The 21,688-nt window shown below is 47.9% G+C and overlaps 1 protein-coding gene across 2 annotated transcripts in view; it reads right to left on the bottom strand.

Moving 5' to 3' along the window:
• The window catches only part of RECQL (RecQ like helicase), a 275,541-nt gene that overhangs the window by 111,769 nt on the left and 142,084 nt on the right, over nucleotides 1-21,688 (bottom strand). For both annotated transcript variants that reach the window (XM_085652722.1, XM_085652721.1), the window contains exons 2-4: nucleotides 15,071-15,134; nucleotides 14,793-14,987; nucleotides 2,954-3,133 (exon numbers count right to left, since the gene is read on the bottom strand). In XM_085652722.1, coding sequence (XP_085508848.1) covers nucleotides 2,954-3,133; nucleotides 14,793-14,987; nucleotides 15,071-15,086 — 391 coding nt within the window. In that variant the 5' untranslated portion in view covers nucleotides 15,087-15,134. The remainder of the gene's footprint in view (nucleotides 1-2,953; nucleotides 3,134-14,792; nucleotides 14,988-15,070; nucleotides 15,135-21,688) is intronic.

The following is a 21,688-nucleotide window of genomic DNA, read 5'->3' on the forward strand; positions in this document are numbered from 1 at the left end:
TGGACAGAGTCTTTTGTAAAGGGTCTGGTGTAAACAGAGCCAATGGCGCCGAATCGTCCGTCGGCACCGGTGATTTCGGAACCGAGGACTTCGGTGGTTTGTGTGCGCCATGCTTTTTTGGGGCCTCCGGTTTTTTCGGCGTCGAAGGAGTTTTCGGCGCCGGAGCGTCGGTGCCGACAGATTTGTGTTTGGTCGGCACCGAGAGTCCAGGCTTCGGCACCGGTGGCTTCGGAGTCGAGCTGGATATTGCTTTCTTCGGTGCCGGATGCTGTTTTTCGGCACCGGGCGTCGGCTGGCTCGATCCCGAGCTGCGGTGAGACTTTGGAGGCTTCGACACCGGGCCCGAAGGTGGGGTGATCGAAGCTTTGGTCTTGGTTTTGCCCAGGCCGGCAGGCGAGGGAGTAACCTGAGTCTCTTTGGTTTTGGGCGCGGGGGTGGGAGGGGGCACAGTACTCACGGCCCGCTGCGCCGGTGTGATGTCCTCCACGTCGGAGTCGTCGGCCTCGGCAGCGCTGACGACGTCTTCTTCCTGCTCGGTGTGTGTTTGCCCCGAAGCTTCGGCGCCGTCTCCGAAGATGTCCGGTGGAGCTGCAGACGATGAGTGCGCCATGGTGCGTCGAGCTTTTCGATCCCGGATGGTTTTCTTCGATCGAAAAGACTTACAGGCGGGGCAGTCTCTGGCCTCGTGTTCTGGAGAGAGGCAAAGATTACACACCTGATGGAGGTCGGTGTGGGGAAATTTAGACCCACATTTTGGGCACTTTTTGAACGGAGTCCTTTCCATCGGCCGGGACCGGAGTCGAGGAGGGCCCGAAGGCCGGTGCCGATGTACGGGATGGAGAAAAGTGCCGCTTCGAGAGATGAAGATGATGTTGAAGAAACTCGAAGAAACGAGGATTTTCCGTCTAGGCTGGAACCGTAGAAGTTCGAAGCCGGAGCACGAAGTATCACATCCGAGCCCGATGGCGGAAAAAAAACAATCTGAGGATGGAGCCGAAGCCCATGCGCAGTACGGACCGAAGGAGGAGTCACCAAACTCGTGACTTCCAAAGACTGTCCAAGAAGAAAAACAAACTGCAAACATCCGGGCCCAACACCAGATGGCGATCTATGCTAAGTGTACAATCTGCAGCTCATATGCCTCGAACATAGCTTTACTCAGGCCTAATATGGCGTCTCCTTATTGCGCTAGGATTTTAGTTATTCCTTTTCACAAACAGAAACACAATATGGAAAACAAAAAGACAGTCAGGACTGAATGAACTTCAAGACATGATTCGAACAGAAGGAGGAGTCTGAGGTTTTAAATGCTAGCAATGGCTCTTTATGGTACTGCCATAGGGATGGGTTAGTGCTCTTCTGGTCAGAGAAGCGGTTTCTCTCCAGGAAGGCCTGCATCTGCCTCTCACTGAGGCGGCCTTGCCAATCAGTGGGTGTAGTCACCCACAATCATAATGAGAAAGGGTATTAGCTAATTTCTGAAAGTCAGAATCGTATTGGTGCAAAACACAGCACTTTACACATATGGAAACAACAATATCAACGAGCTCATTAGGACAACATATGCCTGGCGAGCCCAGAGCAACGAGGCACAGTCACAAAAGAGAGGGCAGAAAGAAGAGGTTCGAGAGGGCAATAAGACACGCACTGGGGGAGACAAGAAAGGTCAGGACGTGTGTTCCCATCCACTGATAAAACAATAATGCGGTATGAAACTGCAAACAGAGAAAGAGTTCCCTGCTGTCAGCGATGGCAGGATACAACTCGCCCAATAAAAGACGAACTTTCTGGAAAAGCTTGCAGATCAACTGCGGACGTAAAGCATGGATTCCCCCCAGGGGCAGAAAACATGACAGGAGTTAGGTTACTGGTGACTTCCTACATGTGAAATCCTTGAATATTTGATTGGACTTTGAACCCTTAACTAAACATGACATTCCAAAGGATGGTGCATCGTTCTATAGTGACCCTATGTGTGAGGTAATATGTCATGTGTCACTTATTATTTGTCTTCAATCGAGCAGGCGATAAGTATGAAGAGGGAAATGTTGAGGGAAAATGAGGCTAAGAGTGATGAAAAGGTGGACAATAAGAGTGGGACGGAGGATTATAAGAAGGGTAAGATGGAATAAGAGGAGGGTAACTATATAAAGAACAAGGCCAAGGAGGTTAATGATATGGAGGAACAGTGGGATACAGAGATAGAGGATGAGGATCGATCATCAGGAGGCTGAGAAAGAAGATGAGGAACAGTACAAGAGAGACTGGAAAATGTGTGCTAGTACAACATGAACTTCATCATACTGCAGAGTTGCCAACACGGTGCTACGGTGTGTCACACAATATCAGCTATCTTTGCTATCGGCTCCAGGTGAGGAGCCAATATCACACCGTGTGCCCTCATTGAACTGAGAACCTGTGCAGAGAGGAGGCCTCCAGCTCGCTGTGCTGGAGGCTCCGCACAGCAGGTGCCCAAAAGGGGGTTTAAAACCACTCCAGCATGTCGGCAGCAGCCTCACAAGCCTCGGGGGGATGTGCTCCAAGCCCCGCCCCCTCTCCTTGTCCCCCCACCCGTTCCATATTTTTGGGATCAAAGCCCACTCCCTGTCCCTTCAAGGCCCAAATTCTTATTCACACTAAATAACGAATTTCAAAGTTGGCATGTCTGGACTATTGGTGATCGGGAATGAAGAGGAGTTAGGTTCAACCAATTCTTTTAGGAACCTGAAAAATTGATTCTGAAGCGGGACTAAATATTGTGTCAGACAGCATCTCCATAATGAGAAGACTGTTTCACAGCCTAGCACAATTAACTACATTGAGCAGTATGTTGGAAGCAAATTACTTGACACAGTCAAGATTGAGCGAGCTGAAATGTGCATGAAAAGATTAAGAAACGTATTAGGAATTGTAAATTAACCCACAAAACAGTTAGGTTTACTGTTTTACTTACCATCTGAACACACTGCAGGTAACTGGTAACACAAGCTCTTTCCCCCTCCAGTAGGCATCACTAGAAATATATCTTTCCCAGACATCGTGACATTGATTGTTTCAAGTTGCAGTGATCGAAACTTGTCAAGTTTAAACACATTGTTCAAGGCATCTTTGACCTTCTGGGACCATGGAAAGTCTGTAATAAAATGTTAATCCAAATGTTAAAAATGTGCTCTGCTGCTGTATTTGCAATATAAGTCCTGTGTATAGAGCATTCATTGTTAACACTAATGATGCAGGGCTGTGAAATCAAACAAATAAGTTTGTCATGGGGTACAGAATCTCTTGGCATCATCAACTCACTGAATTGAGGATCAGTGACAATTGAAATAAAATCTCATATTAGAATGATGAAAAATAAACTTCCAAATTGGACAGCTAATAATTGAACGACCATGAACAGATAGAAGCACTCTTTTATTGTACATTAATTTCCGATATAACAAGTTAGCTATAAGGACTTTACACCCACTTGTATGAGTATAACGGTAAATGTACAGAGTTTTCAGAATCGAAAGGGCAGTGCTGCAAAATCTCACACCTGGAAGGCTACTCTAATCTTCCAAAGATCCTCTTTGGGTCTCTAATGCTAGTATCATAAACACCTATCTTAAGTGCCCAATCACAAATATTCCAAACTTTGAACAAGGAAATTCGAGCATGCGGAGAAGGAATAAGTCGTTTCCTAATGCTGTCCCACTAGGACTCAAAGGAAAACGCACAGTCTTCAAATTAACACACTGAACTCGGAAAATGATACGTGGGCATTTGAAGGGTGTTAAAGTGGTTTTTACAGAACAAACAGAACTACAACCCACAGCCGGCTACCCCTTGCACACCCTTTGCGAGTGGGCATGTATGTCCGTATGTTTATTTAGTGGTACTTATATGGCACAATCCTTTCTTGGGCACGACCGTTAGTAGGTCAATCCTCCTCACCAATGACCTACTTCCCAACAATGCAAAGTGCAGAATCTGACAACATATGAAGAGACTGCATGGATAGGGCATTGACAGTGATGTAGGAGAAACTGAGCCAGCGATAACATGACAGCCGGCTCAGCATGCCGTTTTGAAGTGCCTTTAGATCAGGACAGTCACACCGTCATCGAGAACTAAAAGCCAGAAATTCCAAGGAAGGGATTTTAAAGATGGAGTTTCTTTTTTTTAAAGTATGCTTCCATGGGCGTGGCCTGAGGCGTAAAGATGGCGGTCGCACTCTAAGAGTGCTCCTGGACCACTCCGTCATCCGCCTTTCATCCAGCGTTGTTGGCCCCCGCCCGGATCTCCTACCTGTTTGCCGAGTCTCCTTGACCGGGGGCTCCTCTGGCGTTTTGTTGGCGAACTGGTGGCGTTAGGGGCCCCATCTAGCCCCGGGCCTGCTGCGGCCTGTGGATCCCGCCGCCACGGCCTCCTGGGACCTGGACGCGGTGGGTGCGGTGACGTGGCCGGGCCTGTATTCCTGCACCCGTGTGGAGCGACTGCCGCCGGCTCCTCCTGTCGCGCGGCGGCTCCTGGGCATCGGGGCCGCCTCCTCGGACGTTCCGCGGTGTGGCTGAAGGCTGTCCCGGGTGGGGCAGCGTGGCGCCCAAGGCCTTCGATTCGCCCTGGGGCCCCTCCTTCACAGCATCTGAAGCCTCTCAGTGCATCGCGGTGCGCCCGGCCTCGGCTCGGCCAGCACATCGGCTGGCGCCGGGAAGGCGTGGTGTGGTGACTTCTGGGACCGGCGATCATCCGCGTGGCGGACCTTGAGGAGGTGAGCGGCGGTCAGGCGTGGAGGTGGGGTGCCGCCGCCGCCCCCCGTTCCCTGCACATAACTTTGAGGCCTCTGGTGGGCCTGCATGTCGTCTGTGCCGCCTAGGTGTGGTGTGTAGCGGCGCCGGGGGGGGCCTGTACGGTGGCCGCCGCCCCCGCTTCGAGGTGGCTGGCGGATCCGGAGTGGCAGGGTCCAGTGGGCTCTGGTTCGGCCAGTATATCGGCTGGTGTGGGGAGCTCTGAAAAAGCGTGGCGGCGCCCTCCGAGGTGTGCGGGGGGGAATCGGCTGCAGAGTCGGGCAGCGGCACTAGTGGAGGCTCCGTGCGCCGCCCTCCTGCGCATCCTAGGGCGTCCTGGGGCCTGTGAGTGGGCACGGCCCTTGTGGTCAACACTGCAGGCTCTTTGACTGTGGGGCGGAGGCTCGGAGGGGGCAACGGCTTTTGTGGAGGCGGCACGACGCTTGTTGCTCCTGACCCAGGAGGGGTCTGTCCTCCCGTGTTGCGGCTGGCCGGAAGGGAGTCCTGGGTGGCCCGATGAGTCCTGAGCGGGGGGGACTGGCTGTCTACCTTATCCTGGAGGCAAGACTCTTCCAGTAGCTGGCCGCCTGACCGGATTCCCACAGACTTCCACGTCCTCGGTGACAGGGCAGACTCTCTCGAGTATGGGGAGGGATAGGGGGCCCAAGTTTACACCGGCCCCAACGCAGACTAGAATGGACAGGTTCACCACCTCCGGGCAGGAGCCGTCCCGGGGAGGTGGGGGGGGAGCGTCCCCACCCCCGGAGAAGGACCTAGACACCATCCTCCAGGCCATCAAGACCTCACAGGCGTCGGTGGAGGGGAAAATTGGGGAAATTAAAGTGGATGTATCCCTCCTCCGCCAGGACCTTCGCAACGCCACCGCACGGCTGTCCGAAGCTGAATCCCGCATATCCACAGCCGAGGAGGACATTGCGCAGCTCCAGGATCAGGTGGCTCACCTCCGTACCCACACCAGGGAGCTCCATAGGCGGGCCGAGGATGCGGAAAACCGGGCTCGTCGGAGCAATCTCCGCCTGGTAGGGTTTCCCGAGGGGGTGGAGGCGTGCCAAACCGCCACCTTCGTCGAAAACTGGTTCAAGGCATGGATGCCGGGAAGAACCCTTTCGCCTTGGTTCGTGGTTGAAAGGGCACATAGGGCCTTGGTATCCAGGCCCCCTCCCGGGGCTGCTCCCCGCCCTATTATTCTCAAAGTTCTCAACTTTTTGGGACAGGGACGCCATTTTGCGGCAGGCTCGTGCGATTTTTCCAGATTACACCAGGGAGGTCCAGGACCTCCGGCGTTCGTATGTGGATGTCAAGAAGAAGTTGCGATCCTTGGGCCTCCAATACCAACTTCAGTTTCCGGCACGCCTTCTAGTCATCTTCCAGGGTGCGACCCACTTCTTTGGCTCACCACAGGCGGCCTGGACATGGCTGACTGAGGAGCGCCCGCTACGCCAGCAGCCCGATGCCTCAAGGAGGAGGCGCGAGTCGCGGCTCGAGGGCCACGGAGCACCGGGATGCCAGCGCAGGCATCTGACGCGGTCCCGCAAGCGGCGCAAATCAGGTTCTTCGGTGCTCCGGTCCTCGGGTGCGGAGGGTCTGGGCCCTGGGGGGTCCTCCAGCCAGTCGGGCTGTCCGCCCCGCAGCGGACATCGTTCCTCCGAGCCATCACCGGGCGGGTCACCATCAAGGGCCAAGGTGGACTCCGACCTTTCCCGCACGCCTACTCTTTAATCGCGCCACTGTTCGCACCTAGCGCATCTCCACCGGGAGGGGGATAGTGGTCCCTAGATCCCTGGGGGGTCTCGGTGGGTGTCCACACTGTTAACGATGATGTATTGCTTATCTGTTCTTCTGGAGGGGTCCACTACGCACCCTATACGAGCGTTCAAGTTTGGTTTGTGTTCCAAAGGGGTCAACAGATGCTTCCGTTTCCGAAGTGTAGGGTGGCGGGTTGGGTTGGGCGGCGGGGTTTTCTTTGTTGTTGCGGGGAGTCAGTACACTCCCACGGTTTCACGTTGTTTTCTGCTGTTTACTGCACCACGCTCATTCGTCATTTGGTCTCCTTGGCACATGCGTTCACGGCTCAGGGTCCGTCCCACCAGCGCGCCCTCAGGTCTGCTCCCGGCCTTGCCCCGGCCACTGGCCTTCCCCGGCCCCAAGAGCTTTTGTAGCCGTCTTCGGCCCGCATGAGTGATCTACATTCCCCGAAAGCAGCCCTTCCTATTTTATCCTGGAACGTTAATGGCCTGTTAGATCGTCACAAGCGAGCGACAGTATTACGTTAAGTGCAGCGCCTTAGCGTAATCGCGCTGCTGCTTCAAGAAACTCACCTTATGGGGAATCATTGCCCATTTCTGGCGTGTTACGGTTATGACAGGGTGTGGCATTCGGGCTTTGCCCGCGGGTCGAGAGGCGTGGCTATATTGAAGCGTACCCTTCCCTTCGTGCTGCCGCGAGTCCTTCAAGACCCGCAAGGCACGTATGTTATAGTATGCGGTACCTATGGGGGCACCCCCCTTAATCTTGTTTCTCTGCACTTACCCCCTTCGATGCTGGCCGTGACTCTACGACAATCCTCCACCCTGCTACCTACCCCCCCCTGGGGCCCACAGTCATTGGGGGGGATTTTAATGCGGTTTCTGCCCCGCTTATTGACACGACGGGGACCCCGTCCATGTACAGAATGGCCCAGGCGAGACACCTCCCGAGCTGGGCTGAAGCTCATGGACTCTGCGATGCATGGCGGATCTGGCACCCGCGCGCTAAGCAGTTCACGCACACTTCCGCGGCACATCACACGCAAGCGCGCATAGATTCCATCTTTATCCCGCCCACGGATTGCTCCAAGATCCAGGACATCCGTATACTTCCGAGAGGTATCTCTGACCACTCCCTGGTGCTTCTCCTTACAGGGACTCCTCCCCCCCACTCTCGTCCCATGTGGCGGTTGAATGCCTGGTTTCTTCAGGACAGGGACTTCCAAAAGGCGGTGGGAGTGGAGCTGCAGGGATACTTTGTTACTAACGAGGGTTCTGTTCCATCTCCGGGTACACTGTGGGAGGCGGGTAAGGCCACTATTGGGGGCTTCGCCAAAGGTCATGTCCAGCGGCAGCGTCGGGAGAAACTGTCGACGATTACTTCATTGGAGGCACAGGCCTTGCGCCTATAATGCTCCCCCTCCACAGTGGGTGACGCGACTCTGGAGCGGCGCCTCGTGAGTGTTCGAAGCGAAATCAAACATCTCTCGTTGGAGGCGGCAAAGCTCCTGTGGAGGTAGTCTGTGGCCAGGGTATACGATGGGGCGATTAAAATTGCACGATCCTACATAGGCTCGCCACATACCCCAGAGCGAGCCGTATAGTTCCTGAGATACTGGACCAAAGGGGGTCGACGCAGCAGTCCCCGATGGCTATGGCTAATGCGTTCGCTGCCTTTTACCGCCAGCTTTACGCTAAAAGGATCCCGAGTCTGAAGCTGCACGACCTGATGAAGCAGACAATTGCCACTCTCCCTCAATTAGACTCTAACGCCTGCGTTGATCTTGACCGCTCTATCTCCCATGATGAGATTAGCAAAGCCATCACGTCCACATCACCGAGCAAGACCCCCGGTCCTGACGGTCTTCCTCAGGAATACTATGCAGTGTACCGTGAAGTCCTTGTGCCCCGCCTCGCAGACCTATATGCCGAGGCCCTGGAGAGAGGTTCCTTTCCACCCGAAACCGATATGGCAACTATTGTGGTCCTTCCAAAGTCCCAAACACCATCTGCACACTGCTCTGACTACCGCCCTATCTCCCTTATCAACACGGACGTCAAAGTGTTTGCTGCGATCCTCACTCAACAGCTGAAGCCCTACCTCACCACGTTGGTACAATCGGACCAATGCGGTTTTATGCCCCAGCGCGGCACCAGACATTGCCTTCGATGCCTGCACTTGGCCCTGGCCCATCGACACGTCCTTTCTCCGTATTTGGCACTCCTTATTGACTTCGAGAAGGCATTTGATTCGGTGGATTGGACATACCTCGATGACGTGTTGGACGCGATGGGCTTCGGCCCGCGCTTCCGTCAGCTGGTTGGGGTACTGTTTCCCCAGCCTCGGGCACGTGTCCTGGTTAACGGGGTTCTCTCCGACACCTTCCCCATCCAACGGGGGACGCGGCAGGGTTGCCCGCTTTCGCCCCTTCTCTTCGCTCTGGCGATGGAGCCCCTAGCAGCTCTGATTCGGTCTGAAAGACTTGTTCGGGGGTGGGAGTGGCCCGACTCCACAGTGGATAAGATCGCTCTTTACGCGGACGATGTCTTGCTTTTCTTAACCGACCCTACACAAATCGGGTCCTCGCTGTCTCCAGATTCTGCAGTCCTTTGGGCAAACCTCTGGCCTCCGCATGAAGGCCAATAAGTCGCTTCTTGTCCCGCTCCATCTTTCTAGAGAATGTTTCGACTGGCAATCCACAATACCGCTACGGCGTCAGTCCTTCAAATATCTCGGGATATGGGTCACGCTCCTCCCGGAATTGGGATGGTCTCTTAACATCACCCCGCTTGTGAAGAAGGCTAAAGCAGATCTCTGCAAGTGGCAGACATTACCGCTGAACCCTCTGGGGAGGGTCGCCTTGTTTAAAATGCTGATTCTCCCCAGATTTCTTTATGTACTGCAGAACACCCCCTTTTGCTTTCCGAGGGTGTGGTTTCGGGAGATTGACACTTTGGCGGTTAAATTCCTATGGGGGGTGGGAGGGCCGGATAGCGTTGCGTACTTGTCAGATTCCAACCTTTGATGGGGGTATGGGGATGACGCATTTAAATCTCCATTACCTGTCTACCGCCCTCAGTAACCCCCGAACCCCATGGACCACAGCCGGAACCTTGGCATCAAACTAGACTCCTCCCTCACCATGACCTGGCAGATCAATGACGTCGCCTCCATCTGCTTCCACACTCTCTGCATCCTTTGGAAGACTTTTAAGTGGATCCCCCCCCCCTCCGAAGCCAGAAAGACCATCACCCACACCATCATAACTAGCATGCTGGACTAGGGGAACGCCCTCTACACGGGAATCAACAAGTCCCTGCTACGCAAACTCCAGACCATCCAAAACACCGTGGCCAGACCCGTCCTCGGCATCCCACGACAAGAGCACATCACCCAGCACCTACAAAACCTCCACTGGCTCCCCGTCGAGAGGAGCGTAACCTTCCAATCTCTCCACAACACCGGACCCAGATACCTGAACAAAAGAGTCTCCTTCCACGTACCCAAAAGAAACCTCTGCTCCGTCGACCTTGCCAAAGCAAAAAGCCCGCGCATATGCAGAACCAGGGTGGGTGGAAGAGCTTTCTCCTACGTCGCAGCCAAGGCCTGGAACAAGCTCCCGGTCAACATCAGACGCTCTCCTACTCTGCACATCTTCAGGAAAAGCCTCAAGACCTGTTTTTTTGCCTAACTCGGAGCTGCACCCCCACCCCCAGCGCCTTGAGACCCTCACGGGTGAGTAGGGCGCTTCACAATTCCCCGATTGATTGATTGATTTAAACCTAGTCCACTTATAAACCTTAGAAATATATTGAAGTTTCAGCTAATTCAATTGTGTGTAAACACAATAGTGTCTCGCATGAAATTTAAGCTAAATTACTATGGTCTTTAGGCATATATGTACATCTGAGCCCCTTTTGTTTTACAAATCATAGGAGCATTTGCAATAGAATTCAAATGGGAGTGGAGTTGCCACACCACTCAGTTCAGGCAGGGTGCCATGTTTCCAGTCCTGGGCTATCATTTAATGCATTCTGGGAATTGAAGTCTAGTTTTGCTTCAAATGGACTAATTCACCTGGGTCCGGATTACAGACGTGACCCTGGGAGCAGGTGAAATAAAAAGGGCCTTTATGATACATATTGAACAGGCACACAATACATAAGGTGAACACTAATGTGCATTTTGATGCTATATTGCCACATTTGAATTTCAGAGAGTTCTGCCTCATCTGGGGGAACAGAACACTTTGTGTCACTAAGGCTTTGAGATATCGCCTCTTGTCTTAGGCTCTTCAATAAACATGGCCTTGATGTGACTAACAATGGTCGTTAGTCCCAGTTTTATCTCACTTGGGCAATTTATTTCTCCTCAACCCTTTACCACCAAATGCCTCCTTTCCAATGCCATCATAGGCTAAGAGCTGTTCACCCAGCAGCTAGATCTAGTCAATCTTATACATTGAACTTTGTTTAACGTCTCCTCTTATAGCATCAAGGTAAAGGGAGTGAGTTTAAGGGTGCTTAATTATAGTATCTTCCCTGATTTAGCCAATCATTGCCAGATAGGGCCTTGGCCCAGGCGTCCCTCCATTTATCTTCCCTTTCCATTCTTTGTTACCCATTTCTGACTCACCTCTTATTTTCTTCCACAAGACTACATTTTAAACCCTGCTCTTATTGGTTCGCAGTTACACCTGACAACCTTAGGGTGGTCTTAACCCCAACCTTTTGCCTTCCTCCTCTACCTTTCTGACAAAGTTTTTGCTAGTATTAGAACTCTGCACACTTTACCAATGCTGACAAGTGCTAAAGTGCGTGTGTTCTCTCCCCTTAACATAGCAATATTGGTTCATGCCAAATCGGCATATTTGATTTCCTTATAAGTCCCTAGTGAAGTGTTACTCCCTGTACCCAGGGCCGATAAATTAAATGCTACTAGTGGGCCTGCAGCACAGATTGTACCACCCACTTAAGTAGCCCTTTAACCAAGTCACAGGCCTGCCATTGCAGAGCCTGTGTGCGCAATTCACACAGCCATGTTGACCTAGCAAAATAAACTTTTTGCCAGGCCCAAACTGTATAGATGTATTCACTTTGTAATGGAATGTGGAACCATCTGCATGGGTGGAATATTATGCTTTGAATGTGAAGGGTGGTTAAAGCTGTGAAGCTGTAGTTCAAGCTGGAGGTGTTTTTCCCTGATCTTACTGAATAAAGACGATTCCTGAACATAACGGTCTTGGATCTTATCTTTACACAAACCTTCCCTTTATTCTACATACAAGTCACCCCTAAGGTAGGCCCTGGACAGCCCAGAGGGCAGGGTGCAGTGTATTTAAAAGACAGGACATGTAGTTTTAAGTTTTGCATACCCTGGTAGTGAAAAACAATTAAGTTCATTTTTCACTACAGCAAGGCTTATATCTCCCATAGTATAACATTGGGATTTTCTTATTACATGTTATTAGTGTAATCCCCAAATGGGAATATATAACTGATACAAGTTTGGTATCTCTGGAATCCTAATTTAAAATCCTAACTAATGGTTTAGTCTGACTTTAAATTACAATTCTGAAAACTACACTTTTAGAAAGTTGGCATTTTCTTGCTTTAGCCATTTGGTGCCTGTAGCCTGTCTCTGATCACATGACTTGTAGTTGGAAGTTGGGCTTTGTGCATTCCTCTTAGACAACCACACATAATGGGAGCTTAGGTTTGACTTGACGGGTCATCCTAGCAGGATGAGAGGGAGGAGCTGGGCACAGCCTCACTAATCTCTGAATAGGATGTATCCTGATCACACACAAAGGCCTCATACCCCTCCGTAGTGAGTCTGGAGCCAAGACAGGAAGGGAGAACCTCTGTGCACCTCAAACGCATGTCTTTGAAGTCTCCCTCACTTTAAAGGTACCACTGGGTATAAGCACTGGATGTCAGACACCACCACTTCAGTACACTTCTGTACCTGAGGATACTCTCCCAGGAAGAAGGACTGCTGTGCTGCTGAAGGAAGGCCACTCTGTTGGAATGCACTTTGCTGAATTCCTGCTTTGCTGATTTGCTGCCTGTTGCCCTCTTGCCTGTGTGAGAAGGACTGGACCTGCATCACTTGACCCCCGAGTGACTCCAAGGGCCAGCAGGTGGGCCTCCTGATCTGAAGCCTCACGGACATAACAGGCTTTCAGCCCATGCACTTAGACTCTGCACAGTAGACTCACAGATGGCAATGTACAATCACTATGAGATAAGTATCACATTGGGTCATTAGCTTAGAACGTCACTGGAAAATTACATGAGAGAATAGGTGTTTAAAATAGATAAAAAGACATACTTTCTTATACATTCTGGACGCAGCTGATCTGGTAAATTAGCCCAGGGGGAATTCATCGCGGTCAATCAATTTAAATTATGTTCACAGAACTAACACCTGCAAACTGGTTCACAAATGTAATCATACAGATATACCTCATTTTGATGGATCAGCATTTTAAATTGCTTCAATTATTCAAAACTTCTTAAATAAACTGACACCAAACAACTAAATAAACCTATTTGATGGTACCTCTGATTACAAGCAAAATGTATGTGTGTGTGTGTGTGTGTGTGTGTGTGTGTGTGTGTGTGTGTGTGTGTGTGTGTGTGTGTGTGTGTGTGTGTGTGTGTGTGTGTGTGTGTGTGTGTGTGTGTGTGTGTGTGTGAGAGAGAGAGAGAGAGAGAGAGAGAGAGAGAGAGAGAGAGAGAGAGAGAGAGAGAGAGAGAGAGAGAGAGAGAGAGAGAGAGAGAGAGAGAGAGAGAGAGAGAGAGAGAGAGAGAGAGAGAGAGAGAGAGAGAGAGAGAGAGAGAGAGAGAGAGAGAGAGAGAGAGAGAGAGAGAGAGAGAGAGAGAGAGAGAGAGAGAGAGAGAGAGAGAGGTGTGTGTGTGTACTTATACAGCAGCTTTTGTTCGGTCTAAGAGCAAATATTAACATTGCAATTTTTAGTTGCACACATCTGAAAGTCATTCAGCCTATTATCTTGTGATGCTATTCACCAATCTGAGCCCAATTTTAAGCAAAGAAATGGATAAGACATGCCAAGCATCTACCAATTTTGGTGGACATTTTTCAAATGTCTAAATTTTGATTTCCTAGAGTATTAACAATGGCTATAAATCATCAATTGTCCCACTGTGATATAAATGCTGTGTTTTGTTAACTGCTTTCGCTTACATCCTACTTAAAATATACTAAATGCCTGCCAATTCCAGTTGCTATTATGCAAATCTTTCGGATGGTCAGTGTCTCTCCTCTACATGTTATGTGAGGTTGTGCTGTTGGTACTTATAAAGAACACAACTAATCATTAGTTTGATCCTATGCTATGGGCTGGTTGCATTCTGGGAGAAGCCCAGCGCCCAATGCCAGGAGTTCCTTCTGAGTCACTCAGAGGTGGTATGTTCTTACTGTTTTTTCCTGGTTCATACCTGGTTAAGTCATAATGTCCTGCTCAAAGATTTCTGGTTTGGTGAATTGGGTTTTGAACAGTTCTGCAAAAACAACAGTTGATGGACAGAATGTAGAACAATGTCATACATTCACCCCAGTACAGAGATCTGGGCCTAAATCCAAAGACATTTTACCAACTCATTTCTTAGGGTGTAACCGCCAAATGATTGGAGATGGTCAAGGCCTAGTATTCTGAAACGTAGACACACACTGCATTGAGGTTATGCCTGATGTTCTGTCTGACCTGTGTATAGAGCATCTTGGCGGCAAGCCTGGCAAGAAGGATCATGCTCGCTATGCATGCTTACTTAAAAACAGCATAAAGATCTTGGGCCAAGTGATTTAGATGTTGCAATGAGCAAAATCTTGTAAGCCTTCCAATCGCTGGGCCTATTACTGTATTTTATCGTTACAAAATACAAAGAATTGAAACTACATTGTGAAACACACTGCCAATTAGATAGGAAACTTTGTCTGCTTGTATGCGTGTATGCTATTATGGAGGAAATTATTGTTGGTGCTTTCGATCAGGAGGAGGCATATGTGTTTTTCGAAGTCCTACAATCTGAAGTTGAAATAGAGCAATACCTGCAGAGATGAGTTTTACCAACAACGAAGCTAGGCATGAGCAACAGGAACAGCTAAAGTCCAAAGTCATAACATAAGCATGGTGCAAACGAATTTTCCTAAATGTATCCACACCAGAAGCTTACTTCTTTCAGTCAGAAGCTCAGAACAGTTCATCAAGAATGAACGTATTATCTCGCATACCTTCCTTGTTCCAGGTTTCTGCCAAGTCATTCCCCATACTCGCTCCTTCCTCTGCATCTTCAGAAAGCTGCTTTAATTTCTTCTTCAGCACAGACTTATTCTGAAGAAGCACCTGCTGTCTTTCAAGGAGTTCTTGAACTTGGATTTCGACAGCCTGCAGCTCACTATTAATGGATTTGAGCTCCTGTTCCATCTCTGCAAACAGTCAATAATTTAGCAATTAGTTCTGTAAGAGGCAGTACACTAAACATGTTCTGCAAAGTATTATTCCCACTGACCTGATACATCTGCCATCCTTGAAAGTTGAAAGTAGCAGTCGTTTTCAAGACGGAGTAATTCTACCTAAAAGTACAAAATATATGCTTTAGCCAGTACTTTAAAAAAAGTTCACTTATTGTTGACTGATATATCCCTATAGTAAATCGTTTCAACAACCATATTTATGGAATAATTTGTCATTAATAACACATGAAAGACGGAAGCATACAAGGCCACAAATGTATGAAAGGTAGTGCCTTCTTAATTGGTCCACGTCAGTGGATAATCAATATCAGAGACATTGCTCGAATGAAGATCATTTGTGTTGTTTTTATTTATCTTTTTATCAAAGGAGCGCAAAAATTTCAAATTGTGAAGAGAAAAACAAAAGCCGACACGTGTTTCGCCCTAGTGGCCCATTGGCCGTGGGCTTTTTCAAGGCTAAAGTGGTATGAATACAAAGAATAAGGTAGAATAAGTTAAGTTTAAAGGGTGCAGAGTTGTCAGTAGAGTGAATTGTGGGAAAGTGGAGAACAAAATATTAGCCAGAAAGAAAAAGATGGTGATAGGAGAAGGGGGAACCAAAGAGGGGATAGAAAGAGGGCAAGAAAGAAAAGAAAAGTGCAAAAGAGAAAGGAAAAGACGGTAGGGAAGAGATAGTGAACCAAAGGGAAGAGGAAAAATATAAATCATAAAAGCTTGTAAGCAACGGCATTCAAATATTAATTGCAACAGTACATGAGCGACGAATATGGAAAAGGTAAGTCTAATAGTTAAAGGTCATGCATTGAAACAAAGTGTAGAGGGCAACAAATACAAATGTAAGTGTTATGTTCAACGCAATTGTGACATAGGTGATATCGTGATCACATGAGAATTAAGAAAACACATATTAGGCTCAGGATTAACAAAAACACATAATGGGCGCAAGATTATCAAAACACATGTTAGACGCGCCATCATATACAGCACAGAACAACATTAAGCATGAGGTTATGCAGCCAGTGTAGTAATACTTTAAAACACGGACTAATGATGTCGTCAAAAAGAAAGAAAAAGATTATGCATCATAGTTCATAGAAAAGCAAAAGTAAAACACAGTGAGGCAAACGTAGTCGAAACATAACATTAAAGCCTCAAAAGAACTGAGCGTAGCAAAAAGGCTGCTTACCGGTGAATATTAATCAACACAGTCTTCCTATAAGGGAAACAAAGGATTTGCAATAAATCACTGTAGGGATTTCATTGTTTTACGTAGCCTCTTAACTACACGACCAATGTTTAATACAAATCCCACACTAATCCCTTTTCTTTGCATTTGTACCTCATCGCTTCATGCAGCTTTTAACCAGGCGTCTATCCTCCGATTATTTCACTGGCAACTCATGGGTATTATAACGCTTAGAATTCATTGCCAAGCGCGCCATTTTCCCCTATTTCAAACCGGCTTCTCAGCCTTTTCTTTCTTATTAAGCTCCCAAATATGCCCGTTTTGCCACCTACTATTTAGACTACAGTGATTTATTGCAAATCCTTTGTTTCCCTTATAGGAAGACTGTGTTGATTAATATTCACCGGTAAGCAGCCTTTTTGCTACGCTCAGTTCTTTTGAGGCTTTAATGTTATGTTTCGACTAAAGTTTGCCTCACTGTGTTTTACTTTTGCTTTTCTATGAACTATGATGCATAATCTTTTTCTTTCTTTTTGACGACATCATTAGTCCGTGTTTTAAAGTATTACTACACTGGCTGCATAACCTCATGCTTAATGTTGTTCTGTGCTGTATATGATGGCGCGTCTAACATGTGTTTTGATAATCTTGCGCCCATTATGTGTTTTTGTTAATCCTGAGCCTAATATGTGTTTTCTTAATTCTCATGTGATCACGATATCACCTATGTCACAATTGCGATGAACATAACACTTACATTTGTATTTGTTGCCCTCTACACTTTGTTTCAATGCATGACCTTTAACTATTAGACTTACCTTTTCCATATTCGTCGCTCATGTACTGTTGCAATTAATATTTGAATGCCGTTGCTTACAAGCTTTTATGATTTATATTTTTCCTCTTCCCTTTGGTTCACTATCTCTTCCCTACCGTCTTTTCCTTTCTCTTTTGCACTTTTCTTTTCTTTCTTGCCCTCTTTCTATCCCCTCTTTGGTTCCCCCTTCTCCTATCACCATCTTTTTCTTTCTGGCTAATATTTTGTTCTCCACTTTCCCACAATTCACTCTACTGACAACTCTGCACCCTTTAAACTTAACTTATTCTACCTTATTCTTTGTATTCATACCACTTTAGCCTTGAAAAAGCCCACGGCCAATGGGCCACTAGGGCGAAACACGTGTCGGCTTTTGTTTTTCTCTTCACAATTTGAAATTTTTGCGCTCCTTTGATAAAAAGATAAATAAAAACAACACAAATGATCTTCATTCGAGCAATGTCTCTGATATTGATTATCCACTGACGTGGACCAATTAAGAAGGCACTACCCTCCATCGTTTTCTTAACCTAAACTTTTCAATGGCTCTTGGGTGTAGCCATTTACAAGGACTGTGCCACATATAAAATTGGGCCCTAACAACTGCAGCGTCGCAAGTCCAGAACTTTCCACCCATACAGCAACCTACACAAATGTATGAAAGAAGTCAAATACATATAAACATAGTACAGATCATAAAGAAGATTTTAAAAACAAAAACGGGTAGCCAAAGACGGTTCAACAATTCAGATGTACAACATAAGTTTTATTTAATTGGTGCTGATCCTTCTTCAAACGGTTTGCCACTTTTCTTAAAGAATGGGGTACGCCAAACTTTTCTTAAAATGCTGTACAATTGTGAGAAAAAAAAGTGTTCTGATATTTCCAACACACCATCCTTACATATATATTATCACTCTTTCGAAGGTAATTTCCACCTGCATTTTGTCACTACCAGCAGTCGGATTGGATTCAATCTTCTTGCCGTTGGGGAGGTGAGGAGATGGATCTACTCTTTAAACCCCAAGTACATGTTTTGCTTCAAAATATGTTCTAACAGTTTAGCTGGTGTCAGGCTTCTGCTTAGCTAATGAGAGGCTTTGGTCCTTAGAACTTTCTTTCATTGACAATACATGTTCAAGAGCCCGAAAAGACATGCTCTAGCCAACCCTCCTTCCACGCCCTCAAATCTCAGTAGGTCTCCGACTACCTTCTTATAAAGCAAGGTCTTTGGATACATCCATAACCTGACCAGATGATCAGCACCATAATTTGGCCCTTACTTATTTATCTGATGCTTTTTATACTACGCTTAGGCGCCGATATGATGTCAGAATGTGGGTACATCAGGTTTACTGGGTGAGAGACAAATAGTGGGGAAATCATTCAGAAGCAACTACCAGGTGGGGATAACTGAAGGTGGGAGAAATCATTCAGGATCCAAATGCTTGGAGGAAGCGATGGTCTCCAGTTGTGTTCGGAAATATCTGATATCAGTAATTTCTTGCAGGTGCAGTGGGAGAGACTTAAAAGTAGTAATCTAAGTGGCGCAGAGACCTTCCCATAAATCATTTTATCTTGTGGAGAAGGAAGGGCTTCGCTGCAAATAAGGGCCCGATTACAATGACGGTGGACTGCTACCAACAACCCATTGGTGGCGGTCCCACCCCCATCGCAATCATGTTTTCCACCCGCCACATTTGGATGGCGCCACAGATCCGTCAGTGGAGGAGTAATGCCTACAATGGTGGCGATGCCCGCTAGGCACCGCCATAGGCATTACGATGTTCCTTTCCACCGGCCCTTTCATTATGGAGAACTCACCATGAAAAGGCAGACGGAAAGGGATATTGGGGGCCCGTAGTGGGCACTCATTTCCCCCCTGGGCCTCAGTTATTGGTTATGAGGGCACCTATGGTGCCCCCTACATATCTCTGCACCATATGGCAGGCACTGCATGTTGCCTGCCACGTACTGCAGCCAGCAGCACCTGCCACAATACATAAAATAGACATTGCGACCGCCGTGGTGGCGGTCGCATCCTTTTTTAGATTGCGGAACCACCGACCTGTAGTTGGGCGGTCCCTTTTCTGAATGGATGAATGAGGCCCTAAGATGGTAGCTTCCATTGGGGCTCTTCCCCCACCCTGCTGACCCAATAAGGAAAATACGTGGATTCAGGACACTGAATGGCAACACTGTACTCCAAATAAAAGTTTGATACTTTCTGGTGTGCCTTACAATCCAGCAATGGTGATGAGAGGAGCTGATTGCTCGGACAACTGAGGAAGGGTCTGTGCTCCATTATGCAAATGCATGTTCCACAGACCGCAGCATGACTGATTCCTCAAGTGTGCTGACAAATTGCAGAGATCACTGTACCCAATCCCATACCTTCGACCTCACAAAATCAGGCTGATTTCTTACATCAAATCCTAAGAATGGGGGCTACCAGTGTGGACTGGCAAGGCTGGAGGATTCATGCAGGGATAAACAGCGAGACTCCCTTCCCTTACAAGGGCAGGCTGGCCTGCTGGCAGAGTGTTGTGTTGCTGCTCCTCTAAATGCAGAGATGGAGCTGCTTCTCTACCAGTCATATCGATAAGAGATCAATGCCAGCCAGTGTGTACTGAATTCAGCGGACATCCAGAGCTGCCAAACTGTGGACCTTATCAGTTGGAATGGAATGACACTGCATTGGGTGTTAGGCTTCCTACCGGTTAATATTGTCCCAGCATGCTGCTTCTCCTCATCTCAGGATTTCATCGAGGTCTGGTGCTACTACGCTGCAGCCAATCAAACTCCAAACCACAGACACACTGCCAATGATCGCTCATAGTTCTTATACCTTCCAGATACTCTGTGGAAAACACACAGTGATGGCCTGCCAGCATGTGGTTGGGTTGATGGCACCCTCATTGCAGTGCACCCCTTGACTGACATGCCCTGGTGAATTCATTCTCTTCTGGGAACATTGTGAGGAGGATTATCCTATTCCCAGGAAGTATCATCATTGGTTGCATTGGAGCTGTCCAGGCACTACCATGATCTATGCTAGGGAGTGTTGCACAGAGGACTGAAGTCAACTCGAGAGGACAGTATACACATCTGGTTTACCTGTAGAGGCAAGATTAACACAGCTGTAGGATTGCCCTGCAATCCCTAGAGCAGTCCAATCACCTGTCAAAGCCTACACCACTGCAGCACATCCTATTAACAGAGGCATCTGCAGGAAAATATGACATGGCTGCTCCAACCACCTCATCAGATAGACTGTCAGTCATCACCCTAAAAACACTGATGAGGTAACTTACATCAATAAAAACAACTACAGGGTTTATCAGAGATGACACTGCTACAACACCTACTGGCACGCTTTCAGACTAGGCAAGACTCCGCAGACAGATTGATAGCAGAAGTAGAGAACCCCATAGACCGGATGAGCAGAGGACACAAGAACTGCAGACTTTACAAAGAAAGAAAATCAACTTGGAAGACATAAGCCGCCGGACCAATATAACATTTTTGGGGATATCGGAAGGACTATACGCAGAAGACATGTATTCTGGTGACATTTCACTGGAGCTCACCAAGCATTGAAAATTTAAATGGCTCACAAAATCGTCTCAGAGCCTTTGTAAAACAGGATGCCTTGAGGTCCATAATAGCCTGCTTTCACCATCATCAACATGCTAGGTAGGCTATCTCCTTAGCCAGGAAACATAATTTGTCTGCACCTTAACGAAAACCAAAGAATACTTGCCTCGGCTGACTTCTACCAAAAGACCAATGATACAAGGAAGAAGTTCCTTGCACTATGCCCTTTGCTGTGCCAAGTGGGACATGAGATACAGAGTGCTAGAACCAGCAACTATGATCAATACTACTGATGGGAGAAACAAAAAATGATATGAACTAAAAGACCCGGAAGCATTTCCGGAAACACTGGAATCCTCTGCTATGGATACATCACAGGCATAGCTGCAGGTAGCAGACGCAGAACTGCTCCCTTGTAAAAGGGAGAATGGTGCAACCCCCACTGCAAATATCACACTTTCCTAAAGACAGACTAGAACTAGGGATATTCAAGGCGCGGCAGAGAAAAATCTAGATGTTCCCTTACACTTTAGGAGACTGGGTGAGAACCAAAGGCCGTAATACACATGTGCCTCAGGGGCTCAACAGGCCTTTGCGCCCGCATTGCATGCCCTTGGGGTACTTTGGTATTACAGAAAGGGCCGCAAATGCTTGGGAGGCCAATTAGCACTACAGATATGGTTGGTGCACATATAGCGCCAGCGTTATCAATAGAGGGCATTCCTTCATTTGAATGGGGGCGTGCCCACATGCAAATGAGGGAACATGCAAATGAGGAAATCTCTTTGCCTTTGCATCCGCGCCGTATTACTGATGTGCAACCAAACATACGGGTTGAGCTCATTAAAGTCAGTCAGGCTGAGCCACCTAAACAGTAACCAACAACAACTATGCCAAACTGACTACTCCTTTACAGCTAAATTAATGTGTGACCTCTTTAAACAATAAAGACTGTCACCATTTATTTTCAATTTTTTATATATAAAAAAAGTCATCATCTTCAATGTTGTGCACAAAAAACACATACAAAAATTGGATCAAACACACTAATAT

The sequence above is a fragment of the Triturus cristatus genome, chromosome 4_1 (assembly GCF_964204655.1).
Source record: "Triturus cristatus chromosome 4_1, aTriCri1.1, whole genome shotgun sequence".
NCBI classification, from domain to species: domain Eukaryota; kingdom Metazoa; phylum Chordata; class Amphibia; order Caudata; family Salamandridae; genus Triturus; species Triturus cristatus.